This window comes from Asterias amurensis, chromosome 10, assembly GCF_032118995.1.
Source record: "Asterias amurensis chromosome 10, ASM3211899v1".
NCBI classification, from domain to species: Eukaryota; Metazoa; Echinodermata; class Asteroidea; order Forcipulatida; family Asteriidae; genus Asterias; species Asterias amurensis.
Window position 1 is genome coordinate 20,277,244 of NC_092657.1, and position 20,669 is coordinate 20,297,912.

Genomic DNA, 20,669 nt, shown 5'->3' on the forward strand with positions numbered 1-20,669 from the left:
TGCGAGTTCTCGTGACAAGTCTGGCAAAACAAAGTCACGAAAATACGTTTCACTTGCTAAAATAATGTTAGTCTACTGCGACAACAATTATTTTCGTGACTTGTTTTACATATTTCTAAAAGAACTGTGGACATCGTGTTTTGTGTTACAAATAGTACCCAAATCCTAAAACAAAAAAATTAAAGCACTAACACAACTGATTTACTAGAACAAGGTTACCAGCCAAGTTTCAATGTCACATGAACAGTCAGTGAGTGATGAATTTAAAGGCACTGTACACTCGTTGGTAATTACTCAATGTTATCATAAAAAACTTAGTTTGTAACTAGCAATGGAGAGCTGTTGAAAGTATACAACATTTTGAGAAACGGCTCCCTCCGAAGTAATGTGGTTTTCGAGAAAAAAAGAAATTTGCATTTGATTTCGGGACCTCAGAATGAGATGGCGATGTCCCGAAATCAAGCATCTGAAACTAAACAACTTCGTGTGACACGGGCGTTTTTTCTCCCATTATTATATCGCAACTTCGAGTTCAATTGTTCACTTTTTTGTAATTTTGTGCGTATATTAAGATATACCAAGTGCGAAGATTGGTCTTTGACAATTACCAAAGGTGTCCAGTGTCTTTTGAAAGCTTACGTCACTGGTCTATTGTTCAATGTATTTTATCAGGTATCTCACAGATAAAGGGAGATGTCGAGTTATCCATCATGCTGGCGCCATCTTGCTGACAACCATTAAGGGTGTAGTTGACTAAACTACCCTCTGCCAAAAGAGATATCCCTGCAGGATTAAACGAAAGAACAGATAGTGGACATAAATATTGAACTATTAAAGGGAAGGTACGTGTTTTTAATTACTAAAAAAAGTTTATATCGAGCATTGTAGAGCTGTTGATAGTTTTAAAACATTTGAAGAAACGGCTCCCTTTTAAGTGGCATAGATTTTTGAAAGAGGTAATTTCTCACTAAAATAATACAAACAAGTCTAGCCAGAAGTCTTTTATTTCTATCTAACACTGCCAGAAACTACCTTGTTGGATTTGTTTGTTTATTTTTTAACTCGCAACTTCGACGACCGATTGAGGTCAAATTTTTACGGGCTTAATATTTTATGCATATATGTTGAGATACATTAAGTGAGAATACTGGTGTTTGACAATTACCAATTGTGTCCAGTGTCTTCAAGACAATAAAACTTTCCGTATTTGGTAACTCTGTCAAGTTGTTAATAAAACAGTTTAAGTTGTTGCTAAAACCATTGGACACTTTCGGTAAACAGTATTGTCCAAGGCCCACTCTTCGTGTACCACAACTTATACATAAAATAACAAACCTGTGAAAATTTAGGCTCAATCGGTCATAGGAGTCGGGAGAAAATAACTGGAAAACCCACCCTTGTTTCCGCACGTTTCGCCGTGTCATTACATGACTGTGTTTAATTCTCAATATCGATAATTAATATTGTTGTAATGTTTTCTCAGGTTTTTGCAGGTATAAAACAATGTGAGAAACGGCTCCCTTTGAAGTACTTTTTGAGAAAAACATTTGAAAAATGAGTTCGAGACCCCCAGCTGAGGTCTCGAATTCAAGCATCTGAAAGCAGAAAGCACACAACTTGTGCGACAAGGGTATTTTTTCTTCCATTTTTATCACACAACTTCGACGACCAGTAATTGAGCTCGAATTTTCACAGGTTTATTATTTTGTGCATTGTTTAAGATACACCGGGTGAGAAGACTGGTCAGTATGACAATTACCAAAGGTGTCCAGTGTCTTTAAAGACACTAGACACTATAATGTCAAAGACTAGTCTTCTCACTTGGTGAAATCCCAACATATTTCAAAGCTGTGAAAGTTTGAGCTCAATTGGTCGTCGAAGTTGTGAAATAACTATGTAAGAAAAAACACCCTTATCACGCAATGTTCTGTGCTTCAGTTGCTTGATTTTGAGACCTCAAACTCTAATTCTGAGGTCTCGAAATCACATTCGTGGAAAATTACTTCTTTCTCGAAACTATTTCACTTTAGAGGTAGCCGTTTCTCACAATATTTTATACTATCAACTTCTCCCCATTACTCGTTACCAAGTAAGTTTTTATGTTAACAAATTGTTTGAGTAATTTATACCAACATAATTATAGTGTCCACTGCCCCTAGATAAACATTACAGAAGTGGTTTCTGTTAACAAAACAGTTGCTGGCAATGTAAGCACTTTTTGTACTGACAATCCCACAAGTTTGAGATCGATCCGCCATCTGCGTCACGACAGAATAGTGAAAAACTGATTTACAAACATTTTGCATTGCATCGATTTAACGCTCAATGAGCGATAAACACCAAACGCAAAGCAAGATTATTTATATCTCATCAATATGACATTTTAGACAGATATATTTCTAGGGGTGTTTTCGACTATCATCATCATTAGACTGTGTAAGTTTTATGTAAATTTGCGTTCTTCACGATTTTTGTTTCTTACCAATTCAGTATTCGTTTGTCCCTTTAAGTATGCTCGATGTTGATTACAAGCACTTACCAGTAGGCCCATGTAATTGGTCGCTCAAGCTGAACATCCCATCTCCTGTATTGATAAAACGTAACGTCCAGGTAAATTAACGCTAAAATGTGTTTTGTATTGCTTCTGCTCTTGTCTATCTGGTCATATGACATCAATGTATTCCAGAGTAGATAAGATTATATTAGATATAATTAGATCTAGCTGTCATGTCTTATGTTCGCCTTTCCTTTTGTTTACATGACTGTCTGGGTTTGGTTTTCAATGTCTGTTTGTTACAAGCTTCTACTTTTTAAAAACATTCCATACTCTTTTTAATACAAATCTGCTGTTACTTATAAATATATATATACACATTTTTTTCTTCATGGAATTACGGAAATAAATGTGTATCTTGAACTAAGTTGCATTGAAAACTGCCTTAGGGCTTATTCTTTACACTGGACTACTGGCCTCGAGCCTCACTGAGTGATATATAAGGGAATAAAAGTGTCGCGACGAGTTCTTTCACGGCCGTTTCAAAACCAGGGTCGTTGCCGGGGGATAAAGGCTTGACCCAAATGTCCGGAAATTGTCCATAGGAGTGCGGGCGTGTCGAGTAATTGCTTTCAAAGTTGATACTTACCATTATAGATCAAGGCAGTGGCACTGTTTGACCCAGCCTGAGCTGTACATGCAACGGCCGTCGGATTGACTTGACTTGAACTCATCACCAATGTGGAGCGAACTACACACGTAGATACATTCGCTGATTGGATCGTGTAGCCATCTCCCGAAGTGTCTAAATTCTCCCAACTATCGGTTTGTTTGTGATACAGACTCCACGTAATTATGGGCCCAGATGGGTCGCTAACCGTGCACTCGTACTCCAGGTTGCTTTTCATAATTAGATGACGCACTTGTAACTCCCAATCTGTAAACAAATCATCAACTTGTGAGAAAACAAAATTTAACTTCAAATTGTTTGAAAATCCCAACGCCTTCCCATCAGCAAACGTTCTCACTATCCAAATTCAGTAACACGGTCGTCTCACGAAAAACCCCAAAAACGTTTTACCCCGGAGTTAACTCCCTAATATCCCGTTCACACAGCACTACGACCCCGTTCAGACATAGACCCCACTTCTACTTCGATGGAAAAGTGGCCAAGAGTGTCATGACCAATCGTGGACCAATCGTGGACCAAACGTTGGATGATCTCCATGAGCGTGGTTTGCTCTCCCCACACCTTTGTTGAACACTAGCTGCATACCGCGCTTCGCGCGGCAACCCCGCTAGAAAGCTCTACGTTTAAATGCTGCAAGTGTAGCGTTGTGTACGGGGGAGGGTTAAAGTGACTGGGCAGGGTCACAATACAAATCACTGTGGCAAACCACCAATCCCAAGTTAAGACGAATCTTAGTGCTTTGTGCAATCGTATATACTTGTTCGTCTTTTTTTCCGTTTCGGCATCAGTTGTCGATCCCATCCATATTTTCCAGTTTCCACCGGGTCCCGATAGTGGTTCTTTTCCAGTCCCGTTTACATCCCGTTTCGTTGATTTTGTTCCCGTTCAGTTTATTATCAACCTGTCCTTTTATTATCTTCAAGTCCCTTCCCCCCCCCTCACCAGCCCCGTTCATTTCCCTCCAATTCCCTGTCCAAGAGATGAGAGGTGCGCCACACAGGCTGCCACGGCAATAGCATTGCTCCTGTTTAAGTAATCTTTTCTACCTTTTCTTGGTGGGTTTTGCACTTCAAACTGTGTAAAACATAATGCTTTTACATCAGTGACAATATCTGTAAGACTCTTTGATTTCTGCTGTCCTGGCTGATGGAGTATTGGATGGATCTTTGGTTTTTGACATTCAACCTGTGAGTAACATATAGCAAACTACATGTACATGTCAATGGGCATTTTACTCACCCATGGACACAATGTGATCAATAGACCGTCCAACCTATACAACAATTGAATGGACAATAGATGAACAATGGGATCAGGGAAGTACTACACCCTACTTGCTTGGGTCTGTCTTGGGCTATGTACTACTGCATGCGACCATGGAGTGGTTCACCAATTCAAGTATAGTATTGAAGTTTTCCCTAGCAACGGCAGGCTTGTACATCAGAAGTATCTTGGCACTCGTATATTATACTATCCTAACTCCTCCGCCTCGTTCCAACTTCAATTATTATTTGCTGGTGACGTTAATCCTAATCCGGGACCTGATCATGATAACAATGACAATCATAATCGCAATCCTATATCGTCTCATCAAAAAATTGCATACAGCAGGACTCAGTTGATGAATATGAACACTGGAACACTGACTGTGCCCTTAAGTACATGGTTGAACATAACGTCTCTCGGAATACAATCCAAACCTTCAACTCATAGAGGAGTGCGTGCAGGGATCCGTAAGCATCGTAATAGATCTGTTGACATTTCACATTTCCTTAAATTTAGTTTGTGGAATGCGCATTCAGTAAGAAATAAGACAATCAGCTGTTCTGAGTATGTGCTAGACAAGGGGATTGACGCATTATTTCTAACAGAGACCTGGCTGAATGACTCTGATAATGTTATTATTGGGGAACTCTGCCCTCCAGGCTATATGTTCATCAATGTTCCGAGAGATTCCGATAACTATGGTGGAATTGGTGTCTTGTACAGATGCCCCCTAAAGTTTCAGATTATACCAATCAATTTCAAATCTGCTACTTTTGAGTACACAATCATTTCAAACACAGGACGCAAGATCTACTATATCCTGCTCTACAGACCTCCCCCATCCAGAAGTAATGGTTTGAAGACTTCACAGTTTCTTGATGACTTTGCGAACTTTCTAATATGCGTGAACTCGCTAGCCGGCAAAGTCGTCCTGTTGGGAGACTTCAACATTCATGTCGATTGCCCGGAGAAAACAGACGTCACCCGTTTTCTGGAAACTGCTGAGAGTGCTGGTTTTCAACAATTTGTTCATGGGGCAACCCATATATGTGGCCATACACTGGACTTGGTCCTGTCTCGACCTGAAGACAATCTCATCATGGCCTGTACAGTTGGTGTTAGGCTTTCAGATCACCATGTTGTTGATTTTCAGCTCATGCTGGACAAAGCAGAAAACCCAAAACAAGTTACTACTAATCGGAACTTTCGCACAATTGATACAGCCAATTTTCAGAAAGAGTTGAAATTGAAGTTTAACAACATTTTAGCTGGAGTTGATAATATCGATTGTCTGACGGAGGCATTTGAAGAGTGCACAATCAATTCCTTGGACCATTTTGCCCCTGTCTCTATGAAAACTCGTAAAACAAGAATTCTCCAGAAGACGATCAGAGCATACTGATCGAAACGTCGAGTTAACCCAACGGTTCTTTTCAGAACCACCCCAACTCATTTAGAGATTGTCATTACATGGTGTTACCGCAAACTCTTCTATATAAGAATTAGACAACCCTGGTATAACTCAAACATACACGAAGCTCGCAGAATTCGACGAAAGTGTGAAAAGAAGTGGCGCAAGACTCCTCTAGAAGTTCATCACCAGCTTTATATTGAACAAAACAGAACAGTCAATTGCAGGATAGAGGAAGCTAAAAAGCAGCATATTTCGGAAAAGCTGCAATCTGCTTCTGATACAAAGACTGTGTTTAAAATTGTTAATGGGCTCTTGAATAATACAAGTAAAGTGTTACCCGCATATGAGTGTGCACAAGATTTAAGTAATGACTTTGCAGTGTATTTCCAAGAGAAGGTTGCTAACATTTATTCTAGTATGAAACATGTTCAATCAAGTGTAACGTGTGGTGATTCCTACAATGTTTGTGTAGCATGTAAACTACCTGAATTCAGTCAAGTGTCTGAAGAAGATGTTATTAAGCTTGTTAACAAAGCTGCCACAAAAAGTTGTATATTGGATCCTGTACCCACTTGGTTTCTTAAAAATAATGTTTCCATATTTCTACCGGTTTTAACACGCATCATAAATAAGTCTCTCACTACAGGCATTTTCCCAAGTATTCTAAAGCATACTGTACTCAACCCTCTCATTAAGAAGCGGTCACTGAATCCAGACGAACTCAAGAACTATCGTCCTGTCGCTAACATCAAGTTCTTATCTAAGCTGATAGAGAAACATGTGGTCAACAACATCAATGATCACATTGTTAAAAACGGTTTGGGTGAGGAATTTCAGTCAGCTTATTGTGTGTCTCATAGTACTGAAACCGCACTACTGAAAGTCAAAAGTGATATCATGGGCATGATCCACAATCAGAAGGGCGTGTTCCTGGTGCTTTTAGACCTAAGTGCCGCATTCGACACTGTTAATCACAATGTCCTTTTCAACAGATTAGAATGTGAGATTGGCATTACAGGGACAGCTCTTGAGTGGTTTAAGTCTTACTTCAGTGGTAGAACAACACAGGTTTTGATAGACAATACTTATTCAGCCTCACACGATATGCTTTATGGATTGCCGCAAGGATCAATTGTTGGACCGAAATCCTTTACCATTTACACCATTCCCATTGGTAGAATCATCAAGGGGAACAATCTACTCTATCACATCTATGCTGATGATATTCAGATTTATACCAGTTTCACACCTTCGGATTCATCATCTATTCAGTCTGCCTTACAGGCGCTCACAAAGTGCATTGTAGAATTAAAATCCTGGATGACTGAAAATATGTTGAAACTAAACAACAATAAAACCGAGTTCTTTGTTGCAACCTCACCTCATTTCAATCGCCTCATGCCCAGTGTTCAACTGCATATTGGAGATGAAATTATCACACCCACTAAAACTGTTCGGAACCTTGGCATTGTCTTTGACAATCTTATGTCTATGTATTCACAAATAACATCATTGTCTAGGTCTGTGTCATACCATCTGCGTAACATTACACGTATAAGAAGGTTTCTGGACGTTGACACATGTAGCAGTGTTACAAGGTCTCTTGTTCTTTCACGATTGGACTATGGCAACGCACTTTTACTTGGAGCGAACACAACTCAAATTAATAGACTTCAACATCTTCAGAATTGGGCTGCCAAACTAATATTTTGTGCGTCTAAACATGACCATGCAACTCCTTTTCTCAAAAAGCTACATTGGCTCCCGGTGAAAGAGCGCATTCAATTCAAAATATTGGTGCATGTGTATAAATGCTTAAATGGACTTGCACCAGCATATCTTTCATCTTGTTTTTCTTTTCACATTCAAACTAGGGCTGGGCTTCGCTCAGCATCAGACAAAACCCGTCTTGCTGAAAATAAACCGAGCAGCAAATCTCTTCAATCCGCTGCATCTAAATCATTTTCCTTAGCCGCTCCAGGACTGTGGAACCATCTTCCCATCACAATACGCACCTCAATTTCACTGCCTATTTTCAAGAAAGCACTTAAAAAACATCTTTTTCCTTAGTGTCTGTTTATTGCTTTATTATTCATTTGTTGTATTATCTGCATTGCTATTGTTCGTTTAAAGCGCTGTGGTCTAAATGAAATGGCGATATAAAAACCCATTGTATTGTATTGTATTGTATATTGTCCAACCGTGTGCTCCTTCCCTGCCCCGGCCCATGGTTAACCCATGCCTCCTTGCCTCCCGTCCCCGCGATCCCATTCATTGGCATTGTTCTTTGCTAACCACTGTTTGCCCATGACTCATATAATTTCCAGTTTCGCGCGGGTCCCCTTTGGGGTTCTTTACCGCTGCATTGGATTGATTCCCCCTCCCCCATTCAGTATAATATTTTCCTGTCCCATGTCCGATATCATGATAGTCCCTTTTTTCTTTCAAGGTTCAAGAAGATTCAAGAAGGTCCAAGAAGGTTCAAGAAGGTCCAAGAAGGTTCAAGAAGGTTCAATAAGGTTCAAGAAGGTTCAAGAAGGTCCAAGAAGGTTCAAGAAGGTCCAAGAACGTTCAAGAAGGTTCAATAAGGTTCAAGAAGGATCAAGAAGGTTCACAAAGATTCAGGAAGGTTCAATCTAGGTCCATGAAGGTTCAATAAAGTTCAAGAAGTTTCAAGAAGGTTCTGAAATTTCAAGAAGGTTCAAGAAAATTCAAAAAGGTTTAATAAGGTTCAAGAAGGTTCAAGAAGATTCATGAAGATTCAAGAAGGTTCTGCTTGTTAGTTGAAGGTTATTTGCTAGTTGTTTTTACTCACTGCACGACCCACAAGAGTAAACGTTATGTATCTGTTGTTAGGTGAGAAGACCGTCAAAAACCGTCAGATGACTGTAAACGAAGGTTAACTAATAATTATATAAAACAGCCACAAAAAATGTACCTAATAAAATGAAAGCAAACACAAGAAAAACACCTATAAACATCTTAAAAGGGCCAATACACACATGCTAGCTATTTATTTACTCACCGCGTGTTCCACAAGAGTAAAGGTTATGTATCTGCTGTTGGGTGAGAAGACTGTCAAAAACCGTCAGATGACTGTAAGAAGCAGAGCCACCATATTTAGTATAATCGATAGCTCGTATGGCTGCGTTGGATGTGCCTAAGTAGAGCTTCGTTAAACTATCAGAAACGCTTATATCAGAACTGGAAGATGAAGTACTCGCGATTAGTACACCGTCAACGAATAACTGAAGAGCGCCATCAACCGTCACATTGCCGATGTCAATAGTTAAAGCCAGGTGAAACCATTTGTTTAGGGGTATCTTTGATTTGTCGTATGCCTTACGGTAACTACGTGTCGATGTATGGATAAGATACTTAAACATGTTGCTTGAGATATAGAAAGCAATACCCCTGGACTTTGATGATTGTCCCCCTGAGGTGATGTAGTAACGGATGCCAGTAAAGCCCGATGACGTATCTATCTTGAGCCATAAAGACCACGTCATAGATTCACAGAGACCCGGGTCAGAGATACAGGTGTCTTTAAAGTCACCAATGTTTAAGAATGAACCTGTTTTAGCATAGACAGTGCTTGCGTGATCAAGGACGTCAGGAGCAGGAACTATTTTAATCAAACTGGTGTTTCCGCCGAGTTGGAACCCGTCACCACTTATTGGAACGGAGTCACATGACGAGACGTGGCTCTTCGTAGGACCCAGGGTTCGGTCAAGAATCGGAATAATATCTGCATAACAAAATAAAAATATAACTCATGAGCGTTTTATATAATTTTTATTTAAATTTTAAACGTCATTTGAATTGCAACTGAAGACCATCTTGTTTCCAATTTCACTTTAATGGATGACTTTGGAACGCTAGGTGGCAGCAGACTTACCAGGTAAATTTCCATTATTTACTTAATTCTGAGCATGCACCATTGATCTCCAGTATAATAACAATAACAATAACAATAACAATAACAATAACAATAACAGTAACAGTAACAGTAACAGTAGCAGTAGCAGTAACAGTAACAGTAACAGTAACAGTAACAGTAACAGTAACAGTAACAGTAACAGTAACAGTAACAGTAACAGTAACAGTAACAGTAACAGTAACAGTAACAGTAACAGTAACAGTAACAGTAACAGTAACAGTAACAGTAACAGTAACAGTAACAGTAACAGTAACAGTAACAGTAACAGTAACAGTAACAGTAACAGTAACAGTAACAGTAACAGTAACAGTAACAGTAACAGTAACAGTAACAGTAACAGTAACAGTAACAGTAACAGTAACAGTAACAGTAACAGTAACAGTAACAGTAACAGTAACAGTAACAGTAACAGTAACAGTAACAGTAACAGTAACAGTAACAGTAACAGTAACAGTAACAGTAACAGTAACAGTAACAGTACCAGTACCAGTACCAGTACCAGTACCAGTACCAGTACCAGTACCAGTACCAGTACCAGTACCAGTACCAGTACCAGTACCAGTACCAGTACCAGTACCAGTACCAGTACCAGTACCAGTACCAGTACCAGTACCAGTACCAGTACCAGTACCAGTACCAGTACCAGTACCAGTACCAGTACCAGTACCAGTACCAGTACCAGTACCAGTACCAGTACCAGTACCAGTACCAGTACCAGTACCAGTACCAGTACCAGTACCAGTACCAGTACCAGTACCAGTACCAGTACCAGTACCAGTACCAGTACCAGTACCAGTACCAGTACCAGTACCAGTACCAGTACCAGTACCAGTACCAGTACCAGTACCAGTACCAGTACCAGTACCAGTACCAGTACCAGTACCAGTACCAGTACCAGTACCAGTACCAGTACCAGTACCAGTACCAGTACCAGTACCAGTACCAGTACCAGTACCAGTACCAGTACCAGTACCAGTACCAGTACCAGTACCAGTACCAGTACCAGTACCAGTACCAGTACCAGTACCAGTACCAGTACCAGTACCAGTACCAGTACCAGTACCAGTACCAGTACCAGTACCAGTACCAGTACCAGTACCAGTACCAGTACCAGTACCAGTACCAGTACCAGTACCAGTACCAGTACCAGTACCAGTACCAGTACCAGTACCAGTACCAGTACCAGTACCAGTACCAGTACCAGTACCAGTACCAGTACCAGTACCAGTACCAGTACCAGTACCAGTACCAGTACCAGTACCAGTACCAGTACCAGTACCAGTACCAGTACCAGTACCAGTACCAGTACCAGTACCAGTACCAGTACCAGTACCAGTACCAGTACCAGTACCAGTACCAGTACCAGTACCAGTACCAGTACCAGTACCAGTACCAGTACCAGTACCAGTACCAGTACCAGTACCAGTACCAGTACCAGTACCAGTACCAGTACCAGTACCAGTACCAGTACCAGTACCAGTACCAGTACCAGTACCAGTACCAGTACCAGTACCAGTACCAGTACCAGTACCAGTACCAGTACCAGTACCAGTACCAGTACCAGTACCAGTACCAGTACCAGTACCAGTACCAGTACCAGTACCAGTACCAGTACCAGTACCAGTACCAGTACCAGTACCAGTACCAGTACCAGTACCAGTACCAGTACCAGTACCAGTACCAGTACCAGTACCAGTACCAGTACCAGTACCAGTACCAGTACCAGTACCAGTACCAGTACCAGTACCAGTACCAGTACCAGTACCAGTACCAGTACCAGTACCAGTACCAGTACCAGTACCAGTACCAGTACCAGTACCAGTACCAGTACCAGTACCAGTACCAGTACCAGTACCAGTACCAGTACCAGTACCAGTACCAGTACCAGTACCAGTACCAGTACCAGTACCAGTACCAGTACCAGTACCAGTACCAGTACCAGTACCAGTACCAGTACCAGTACCAGTACCAGTACCAGTACCAGTACCAGTACCAGTACCAGTACCAGTACCAGTACCAGTACCAGTACCAGTACCAGTACCAGTACCAGTACCAGTACCAGTACCAGTACCAGTAATAGTAATAGTAATAGTAATAGTAATAGTAATAGTAATAGTAATAGTAATAGTAATAGTAATAGTAATAGTAATAGTAATAGTAATAGTAATAGTAATAGTAATAGTAATAGTAATAGTAATAGTAATAGTAATAGTAATAGTAATAATAATAATAATAATAATAATAATAATAATAATAACATGAAAGTCTTATATAGCGCACGTGTCTACCTAGCAAGGTACTCAAGGCGTTGCGTATAAAACAAACTGTCAGAAAGATACCTTACAAGATGCTACGACGCATACAGCAGCCACAACCAGGAACACCGGGGCGAACCCCTTCTCTTTTCGATAAGTGCACTGGGTTGTTTTGCATGCGTTACACAACACATGAGACCAACGACTTTACGTCCCATCCGAAGGACGAAGTAAAGGTTACGTGTCTTGCTTAAGGACACAAGTGTCACGGCTGGGGGATTCGAACCTACACTCTGATGATCAGAAACACCAGAGTGTGCATTGGTGCTCGTAACCGCTATTAAAGGCAGTGGACACTCTTGGTAATTACTCAAAATAATTATTAGCACAAAACCTTTACTTGGTAACAAGTAATGGGGAGAGGTTGATAGTATAAAACATTGTGAGAAACGGCTCCCTCTGAAATGAAGTAGTTTTCGAGAATAAAGTACTTTTCCACGAATTTGATTTCGAGACCTCAAGTTTAGAATTTGAGGTCTCAAACTCAAGCATCTGAAAGCACACAACTTCGTGTGACAAGGGTAGTTTGTCTTTCATAGTTATCTCGCAACCCCGACGACCAATCGAGCTCAAATTTTCACAGGTTTGTGCATATGTTGAGATACACCAAGTGAGAAGACTGGTCTTTGACATTACTAATAGTGTCCATTGTCTTGAAAGCTTAGGTTTTGCAATACTGGCGAAATGTTATTAGCTTTAATTAATTAAAAAAATAGTTATAATGCACAAAGAATGATATAGAAAGGTTTGCGGTAAGACCATGTATAATGGCTATCTCTAATGAGTTAGGGTGGTTCTGAAAAGAACCGTTGGTTTCAACTCGACGTTTCGATCAGTATGCTCTGATCGTCTTCTGGAGAAGAACGGTTGCATCATGTCAACCAAAGATAGCGGATCTCATTTGGTGCTTGTTCATTCCCCCGTTACGAAGGAGAAAATCAAAAGCGTCTAATTAAAGTCCATACATACGTCTGAGACTGAGTTAATAATAACTACAGGACATTCACAATTATCTACCAATTATTGGTTGGCTGGATTTGAACTACTGAGTGGGAAACAAAACAATGGCGACCGAAATTAAGAAGTGGCCTTGAAAAGTTCGCTGGATTGGAGTTCAATAAGAGTCACCACATGGTTTTTCAGTGCAACGACCGTTTGGTTTAGTTGATTATCAGGCAATAAAAAACACACGGGTTTGATATTGCCAACTCAACCGGTAGGGACCATGTCTCAAGAATTACACAACTGTTTTTCAAACTTTGTAACAGTTATGGACTCCTTAGGCCTTAAAGACACTGGACACTATTGGTAATTGTCAAAGACCAGTCTTCTCACGTGGTATCTCAACATACGCATAAAATAACAAACCTGTGAAAATTTGAGCTTGGTTGGTCGTCTGAGTTGCGTAATAACGATGAAAGAAAAAACACCCTTGTCACACGAAGTTGTGTGCTTTCAGATGCTGGATTTCGAGACCTCAAATTCTAAACTTGAGGTCTCGAAGTCAAAATTACTTCTTTCTCAAAAACTACGTCACTTCAGAGGGAGCCGTTTCTCACAATGTTTTGTACTGTCAACCTCTCCCCATTACTCGTTATCAAGTAAGATTTTAGGGTAATAATTATTTTGAGTAATATTGCCAATAGTGTCCACTGCCTTTAAGTATTAACTTAGAAAAAAACGTGACCCAATGTTGACCTCTACTTCCGGGTGAACCGAAGTGGGACCAATTCTAAAGAGTTACACAACCGATTGTAAAACCTTTTTTAGTTATAGACTCCTTGGCATTAGATATTAAGTTTGAAAACTGTGACGCCATGTTCACCTGTACTTCCGGGTCAACCGAAAGTGGGACTTTAACTCAAGAACTACACTTCCGATTTTGACACTTTTTTTCAGTTATAGACACCTTTGGCATTGGAGATCAGCCTTAAGTTACCGTGACCCAATGTTAACCTTTATTTCCGGGTCAACCGGAAGAGGTACCATAATTATACCAAGAACTACACAACATTTTTCAAACTTGTTTTCAGTTATAGACTCATTGGACATTGAAACACATAATCCAAGCAAAATAACACAAACTGCTTTGTGTTTGTTCACGAACACCTTATGTCTAGTTGTTAGCATTTATTCCAACCGTCAAAAGCCCATGAGTTTAAAGACACTGGACACTATAGGTAATTGTCAAAGACCAGTTTTCTCACTTAGTGTATCTCAACATATGCATACAAATACAAACCTGTGAAAATTTCAAGCTCAGTTGGTCGTCGAAGTTGCGAGATAATATTGATTTCGAGACCTCAAATTCTAAATCTAAGGTCTCGATATCAAATGTGTGGAAAATGACTTCTTTCTCGAAAACTATCTCACTTCAGAGGGAGGCGTTTTCACACTGTTTTATACTATCAACCTCTCACCATAACTCGTCACCAAGTAAGGTTTTATGATAATAATTGTTTTGAGTAATTACCAATAGTGTCGTCTGCCTTTAACCAGGGCATTTTGTAAACGACCATAAGTCAAACTTGGCTAAGTATTGTTAAGAGTAAAATCCTACATTATTAAAGCTTAGGTCTTGCAATACTGGCGAAATGTTATTAGCTTAAATTAATTAAATAATTTACTCAGTTATAATGCACAAATAACTAAATAGAAAGGTTTGCGGTATTAGCACCATGTAATGACTATCTCTAATGAGTTGGGGTGGATCTGAAAAGAACCGTTGTTTTCAACTCGACGTTTCAATTTGTTTGCTCTGATCATCTTATGGAGAAAGAATGGTTGCATCATGTCAACCAAAGATAGCGGATCTCATTTGGTGCTTGTTCATTCCCCCGTTAACGAAGGAGCAAACCAAGAGAGTCTAATTAAAGTACATACATACGTCTGAAACTGAGTTAATAATAACTACAGGACATTCACAATTATCTACCAATTATTGGTTGGCTGGATTTGAACTACTGAGTGGGAAACAAAACAATGGCGATCGAAATTAAGAAGTGGTCTTGAAAAGTTCGCTGGATTGGAGTTCAATAAAAGTCACCACATGGTCTTTCAGTGCAACGACCGTTTGGTTGATTATCAGGCAATGAAAAAACACATGGGTAAGGTTCCCTTATTTAACCGGTAGTGGGATCATGTCTCAAGAATTACACAACTGTTTTTCAAACTTGTTACAAGTTATAATCTCCTTAGGCATTAAAGTATTAACTTTGAAAAACCGTGACCCCGTTGACCTCTACTTCCGGGTTAACTGAAGTGGGACCATATCTCAAGAGCTATTCAATCGATTGTAAAACTTTGTTCAGTTATTGATTCCTTTGCATTAGATGTTAAGTTTGAAAACTGTGACGCCATTTAAAAAAAATAATTGGGGGGGGGGGAATAATCCAATACTCGCAGCTAAGAGCTGAAATGCGAAGGACGCGGCTACACTTCTTTGAGAAGCTGGCATTCAAGGGCGCCCTTGGCTGCCAGGCACATCAACCAGTTATGACCACGGAGCACAGTCAGCCAGAGATCGAAAGTATTAGATTTTTTTCCCCGAGGGAGGAAAACCGGATGGTCTGGAAAACCCTCGTGGCACAGCAGAGAATCAACGATATCTCAAAAACCATACGACCGATTTTCAAACTTGTTTTCAGTTATAGACTCCTATGAAAAATCGTTACCCCATGTTGACCTGTACTTCCGGGTCAACCGGAAGTTTGAAAATATTTCAAGAACCATAAAACCGATTTTTAAACTTGTTTTCAGTTATAGACTCCTATGAAAAATCGTTACCCCATGTTGACCTGTACTCAAGAACCACAGAACCAATTTTCATTTGTGTTTAAGTTATAGGCTACTTGGGTATTGGAGATTAATTTTGAAATACCGTGACCCCATGTTGACCTATACTTCCAAGTCAACCGGAATAGGGACCATTTATAAAGAAGTGTACAACCAATTTTTTATTTTATTTCGTTGATTTAAGTTGATTTTTTTTTCCGAGGGAGGAAAACCGGATGGTCTGGAAAACCCTCGTGGCACAGCAGAGAATCAACGCACAACTGAACTCATGACCCCGGCCGGGAATCGAACCGATGAGAGACGAGCGCTTATAGTTACAAACTAACCATGCCACCATTACCTCTACTTCCGGGTCAACCGAAAGTGGGACTACAATATCTCAGGAACTACACAACCGATTTTGACACTTTTTTCAGTTATAGACACCTTGGCATTGGAGATCAGCCTAAAGTTACCGTGACCCATTCTTAACCTTAACTTCCGGGTCAACCGGAAGAGGTACCATATATCAATAGCTACACAACATTTTTCACACTTTTTTTAAGTTATAGACTCATTTGAGCAAAACACATAATCCATTTTGTAACGGCCGACAGTCATACTTGGCTTAGTATTAAAGCCATTGGACACTTTCGGTAAACATTATTTCCAAGGCCCACACTTCGTGAATCACAACTGATATGTAAATAACAAACCTGTGAAACGTTAGGCTCAATCAGTCATCGGAGTCGAGAGAAAATAACGGGAAAACCCACCATTGTTTCCGCACGTTTCGCCGTGATTGTGTTTAAATTAAATCCGTAGTTCTCGGTATCGAGAATTGATATTGTTTTAATGTTTTCTCAAAAAATTTAAGCATTTCATGGAACAATATTTCAAGAGAAGTCTTTCACCATTACCTTCTGTAAACCCTGTAATTTATGTGTAAATCTGTGAACTTTTTTTTTTCGGTACCTGAAGTGTATAATGGCTTTAAGCTCGTAAAGAAACTGCACGCGCAACATTTTAGATGTTTGCTTCAGCAAAAAGGAAAAAGGTGATGACACAATAGTTTGCTTATCGCTTAAAACAAGTCATTAAACGTCCGTTTAAAAACTTAACTTGCAGGGTCGTTGGGGTGCATCTTGAGGGATTCAAAAGCGTCCTTGTGAGAATGTATTTTGAAACGTAAGCGTTTGATTATAGCGTTACTGGAACCTAAACATATCTTGGATTGTAAAAGCGTAGCTGAGTAGCTTGAAACGTAACCATTTCTTTTGGAACATAACCATAACGTAGCTGCGTATGAACTGCAAGCCCAGCTCTGGATTGAAAGCGTACCTTTTGATTATAGCTTAACTGGAACCTAATTGTATTTTGGATTAAATGTAACCATATTTTTTAGAATGTAACCATATTTTTTTTAAACGGAAGCATATCTTGGAACGTTAGCGTAGCTGGGTATTTTGGAACGTAAATGTAGCTGCGTATGGAACGTAAGTGTAACCTGACTTAGGATTGAAAGCGTACCTTTTGTTATTATAGCGTAACTTGAAGGAACGTAAGCAAAACCTGGAATGTAAGCGTAGCTGAGTAGCTGTGTAGCTTAGAACGTAACCTTATCTTTTGGAACATAAGCATATTTTGGAACATATAAGCGTAGCTTGACTCGGGCTTGAAAACGTACCTAATTTGTCAAAATAGCCCAATTCGGCCAATGTGTACCTTAAATAAGTAAATTTGTACACGCTAACAACTATGTTGAGCAATTACCACTAATATCCAAGGCCTTTAAGACACAATTTCGATTATTGGTAAACAATTTCCACTATCCAATAATGTAGTCTGTTTTTCGCTATTTTGACCCAGATTGCCGATCGACCTTAAATTTTACAGGGTTGACATTTTTATGAAGACGGTGGATTACATGAAGTGCTTACAATGCCAGCAACTGTTTTGATAGCAAACCTAATTTTCAGATACAATTTCGGTTATGGGCAAACAATTTCCACTTACCAATAACTTCCTCGGTGGTGGTATTCTTCAACCAGACCCGTCTCGGTATATCGGTCGAGGGCAGACTGGTGATGATCTTGTCCATGTACTCCACGATGAATGTGAGTTCCCCAAGGGTCGATACTGTGGCCAGTTCGGCAACATGTCCAGTGTGGCTGAACTGCTTACAGAACATCTCAGCTTCATCGTAGGAGAGGTTCTGAGGGAAATATCGGTAGCAATAGTTCCCATTCTCCATCCATTGGAACGGGCATGGTGAGCATAAGGATTGGCTCAAACCAAAAAGTGCTGATACTAAAGCCACGGTTAAAAAAAACCAACTACTCATTGTATGTGATATTTTGGGATCAACAATTAAGTTGGTTTATTTTTATTTTTTATTTATTTTTCACTCGGGATATGAACACAAATATTTCGATTGCAATTCAGTTCTCTTCTTGAATGTGTAAATGAACTTCAGCCACCGAGCGTCGGAGTTTATCTGCTTGCTTTTACTGTAGGCTGGCTGCTGTGACGTTTTCGAAATGAAGATGATGAGCAATGACATCACTCAGGCATGAAATTATTTAACTGCTTACCTAAAGGACCACCGTAAAGAGTTAGGGTTAGGGTTAGGGTAAGGGTTAGGGTTAGGGTTAGGGTTAGGGTAAGGGTAAGTGTAAGGGTTAGGGTTAGGGTTAGGGTTGGGTTAGGGTGAGGTTAAGGGTTAGGGTTAGGGTTAGGGTTGGGGTTAGGGTTAGGGTTAGGGTTAGGGTTAGGGTTAGGGTTAAGGTTAGGGTTAGGGTAAGGGTGAGTGTAAGGGTTAGGGTTAGGGTTAGGGTTAGGGTGAGGGTAAGGGTTAGGATTAGGGTTAGGGTTGGGGTAAGGGTTAGGGTTAGGGTTAGGGTTAGGGTTAGGGTTAGGGTTAGGGTTAGGGTTAGGGTTGGGGTTGGGGTTAGGGTTGGGGTTGGGAGTAGTAGTGTCACAGGAACGCCGACCGCATTTGGGTAGAGCAACGCGCCTCCCGCAGAAAATTCATGAAAACGCCGACCGCATTTGGGTAGAGCAACACTTTGGTTGCTCTACCCAGGTTGCTGAGCAATCGGTGGATTGTGGGGTGTGTTTGTGGTTATTGCAACGAAGTGGTGGGACAATGGCGAGCCACGGAGTGGCGAGTCGGCCGGCCCACGGCAGTATTGGGATAGGCCCGAAGGGTCGACGCGTGAACATGATGCAATGCATCATGTTGGGCGGGGCAGGACACCGCAATTAGTTGTCTCACGACAGTGTAACGGAGGGCAAACCGTTATCGTTTGCCCGCAGTTGTGAGGTGCAAGAGTGATTTTTTAAAAAGTGATTTTTTAAAATCACGGAGCGCCGAAATCAATACCACGCAGCACAAACGAGACGCTAACGTCTCGTTTGTATTTTCACGAAGTGAAAACAAAGGGGTCGATTCCTCTACGTCTGACAAGACGCAGCGGAAGAGATAAAATGGAGCTTGCCGAAGCGCAAACGAGACGTACACGGCTCGTTTGTATTTTCACGAAGTGAAAACAAAGGGGTCGATTCCTCTACGTCCGACAAGACGTAGCGGACGAGATAAAATGGTGGGTGTCCTTTGTCCTTAGTCCAGCTTTGTCGTTTTGGGTTTAATCGAATATGTCTGCCCCACCTCGTTATGGAACACGTCCGGATACGTTTCTACTTGTACATGTTTATATCTATGTCTCATTTGATGGCAAAACGTTGGATCGAGTATTTACTTATTAAATATATGTATTTTATATAGCACTCGGTCTGTACCGTGTGACCTTTGCAGCGTCACCCTAAGGTAGGCAGGAGTCGCGCGTGGGTGGTTTCTTTGTTGAGTTGTACCGCGTGGCCTTTGCAGCGTCACCCTAAGGTAGGCAGGAGACGCGCATGGGTGGTTTAAATATTGTGTGTGTACATTACATTAATAGTATCATAATTGAATATAATTAAATACTTTATTGGAAAATACGAAGGGTGCAAATTTTGCAGAAGCAATTTAGCGTTGCAACCAAAGACCGACGATATACAAACAAGGTTGTTTTTTTTTATATTTTTTTTAATATAAATTACACATACAATGATTTAAACTTTTGACGACAACACCGGTGATCTACACTACTTTTCATAAATAAGAGCCCCAAAGTGTGGGTACAGCCGAGTTAGCCATCGAGAAAAAGGATTAAATGCTTAGTTTGTTTTGCATTGACACCCCCCCCCCTGTTTGTTGGTTGGTAGGCCTAAGCAGTTTGCAATACAACATATAATTTTCTATGCGTACGTTTCTGTACGGACTAATAAACTTACGGTGCATATCCAGGATATAGGTCTCTGCAAACGATCATATTTCCATCGTTCTCTACAAAGATTAAACGTTAAATAGAGTTATGGTGTCATAATAGAATCTAATAATTACTATCCTAATCTGTAATTGCCAGTGGCCTTCACTTCGTGTACAAACAAAAAGACCGGTGCATGGTTTACGTGAAAACCTCAATGACCCTTGATCACTGAGCCTTATCTGGTAGTTAATAGATGACGTCACAACTGATTGGTCTACCAGCCAAACGTGCAAGTTCTTGTTCCCCATACAGTGGAGCTATCTTTGTTTTCTATAACTCAAAGCCCACATCATGTACCACAATCACTCGGACACGGTATTATGTTTGTGTTTACCTTTGCAAAAAGGGCCTGCAGATAAAACGAGTATACACGGAAAAACAAGATAAACGTTAACAATAACTTTA

The 20,669-nt window shown here is 40.4% G+C and overlaps 1 protein-coding gene across 1 annotated transcript; it reads right to left on the bottom strand.

The window, feature by feature from the left end:
• Positions 1-234: 234 nt before the first annotated feature.
• LOC139943344 (uncharacterized) lies at positions 235-18,238 on the bottom strand. Its single transcript, XM_071940177.1, has 5 exons — positions 17,911-18,238; positions 8,891-9,613; positions 3,144-3,431; positions 2,540-2,584; positions 235-783 (listed from the first exon to the last, which is right to left on the bottom strand). The coding sequence occupies exons 1-5, from the start codon at positions 18,236-18,238 to the stop codon at positions 656-658; spliced, it is 1,512 nt and encodes a 503-aa protein (XP_071796278.1). The 3' UTR covers positions 235-655.
• Positions 18,239-20,669: the final 2,431 nt, after the last annotated feature.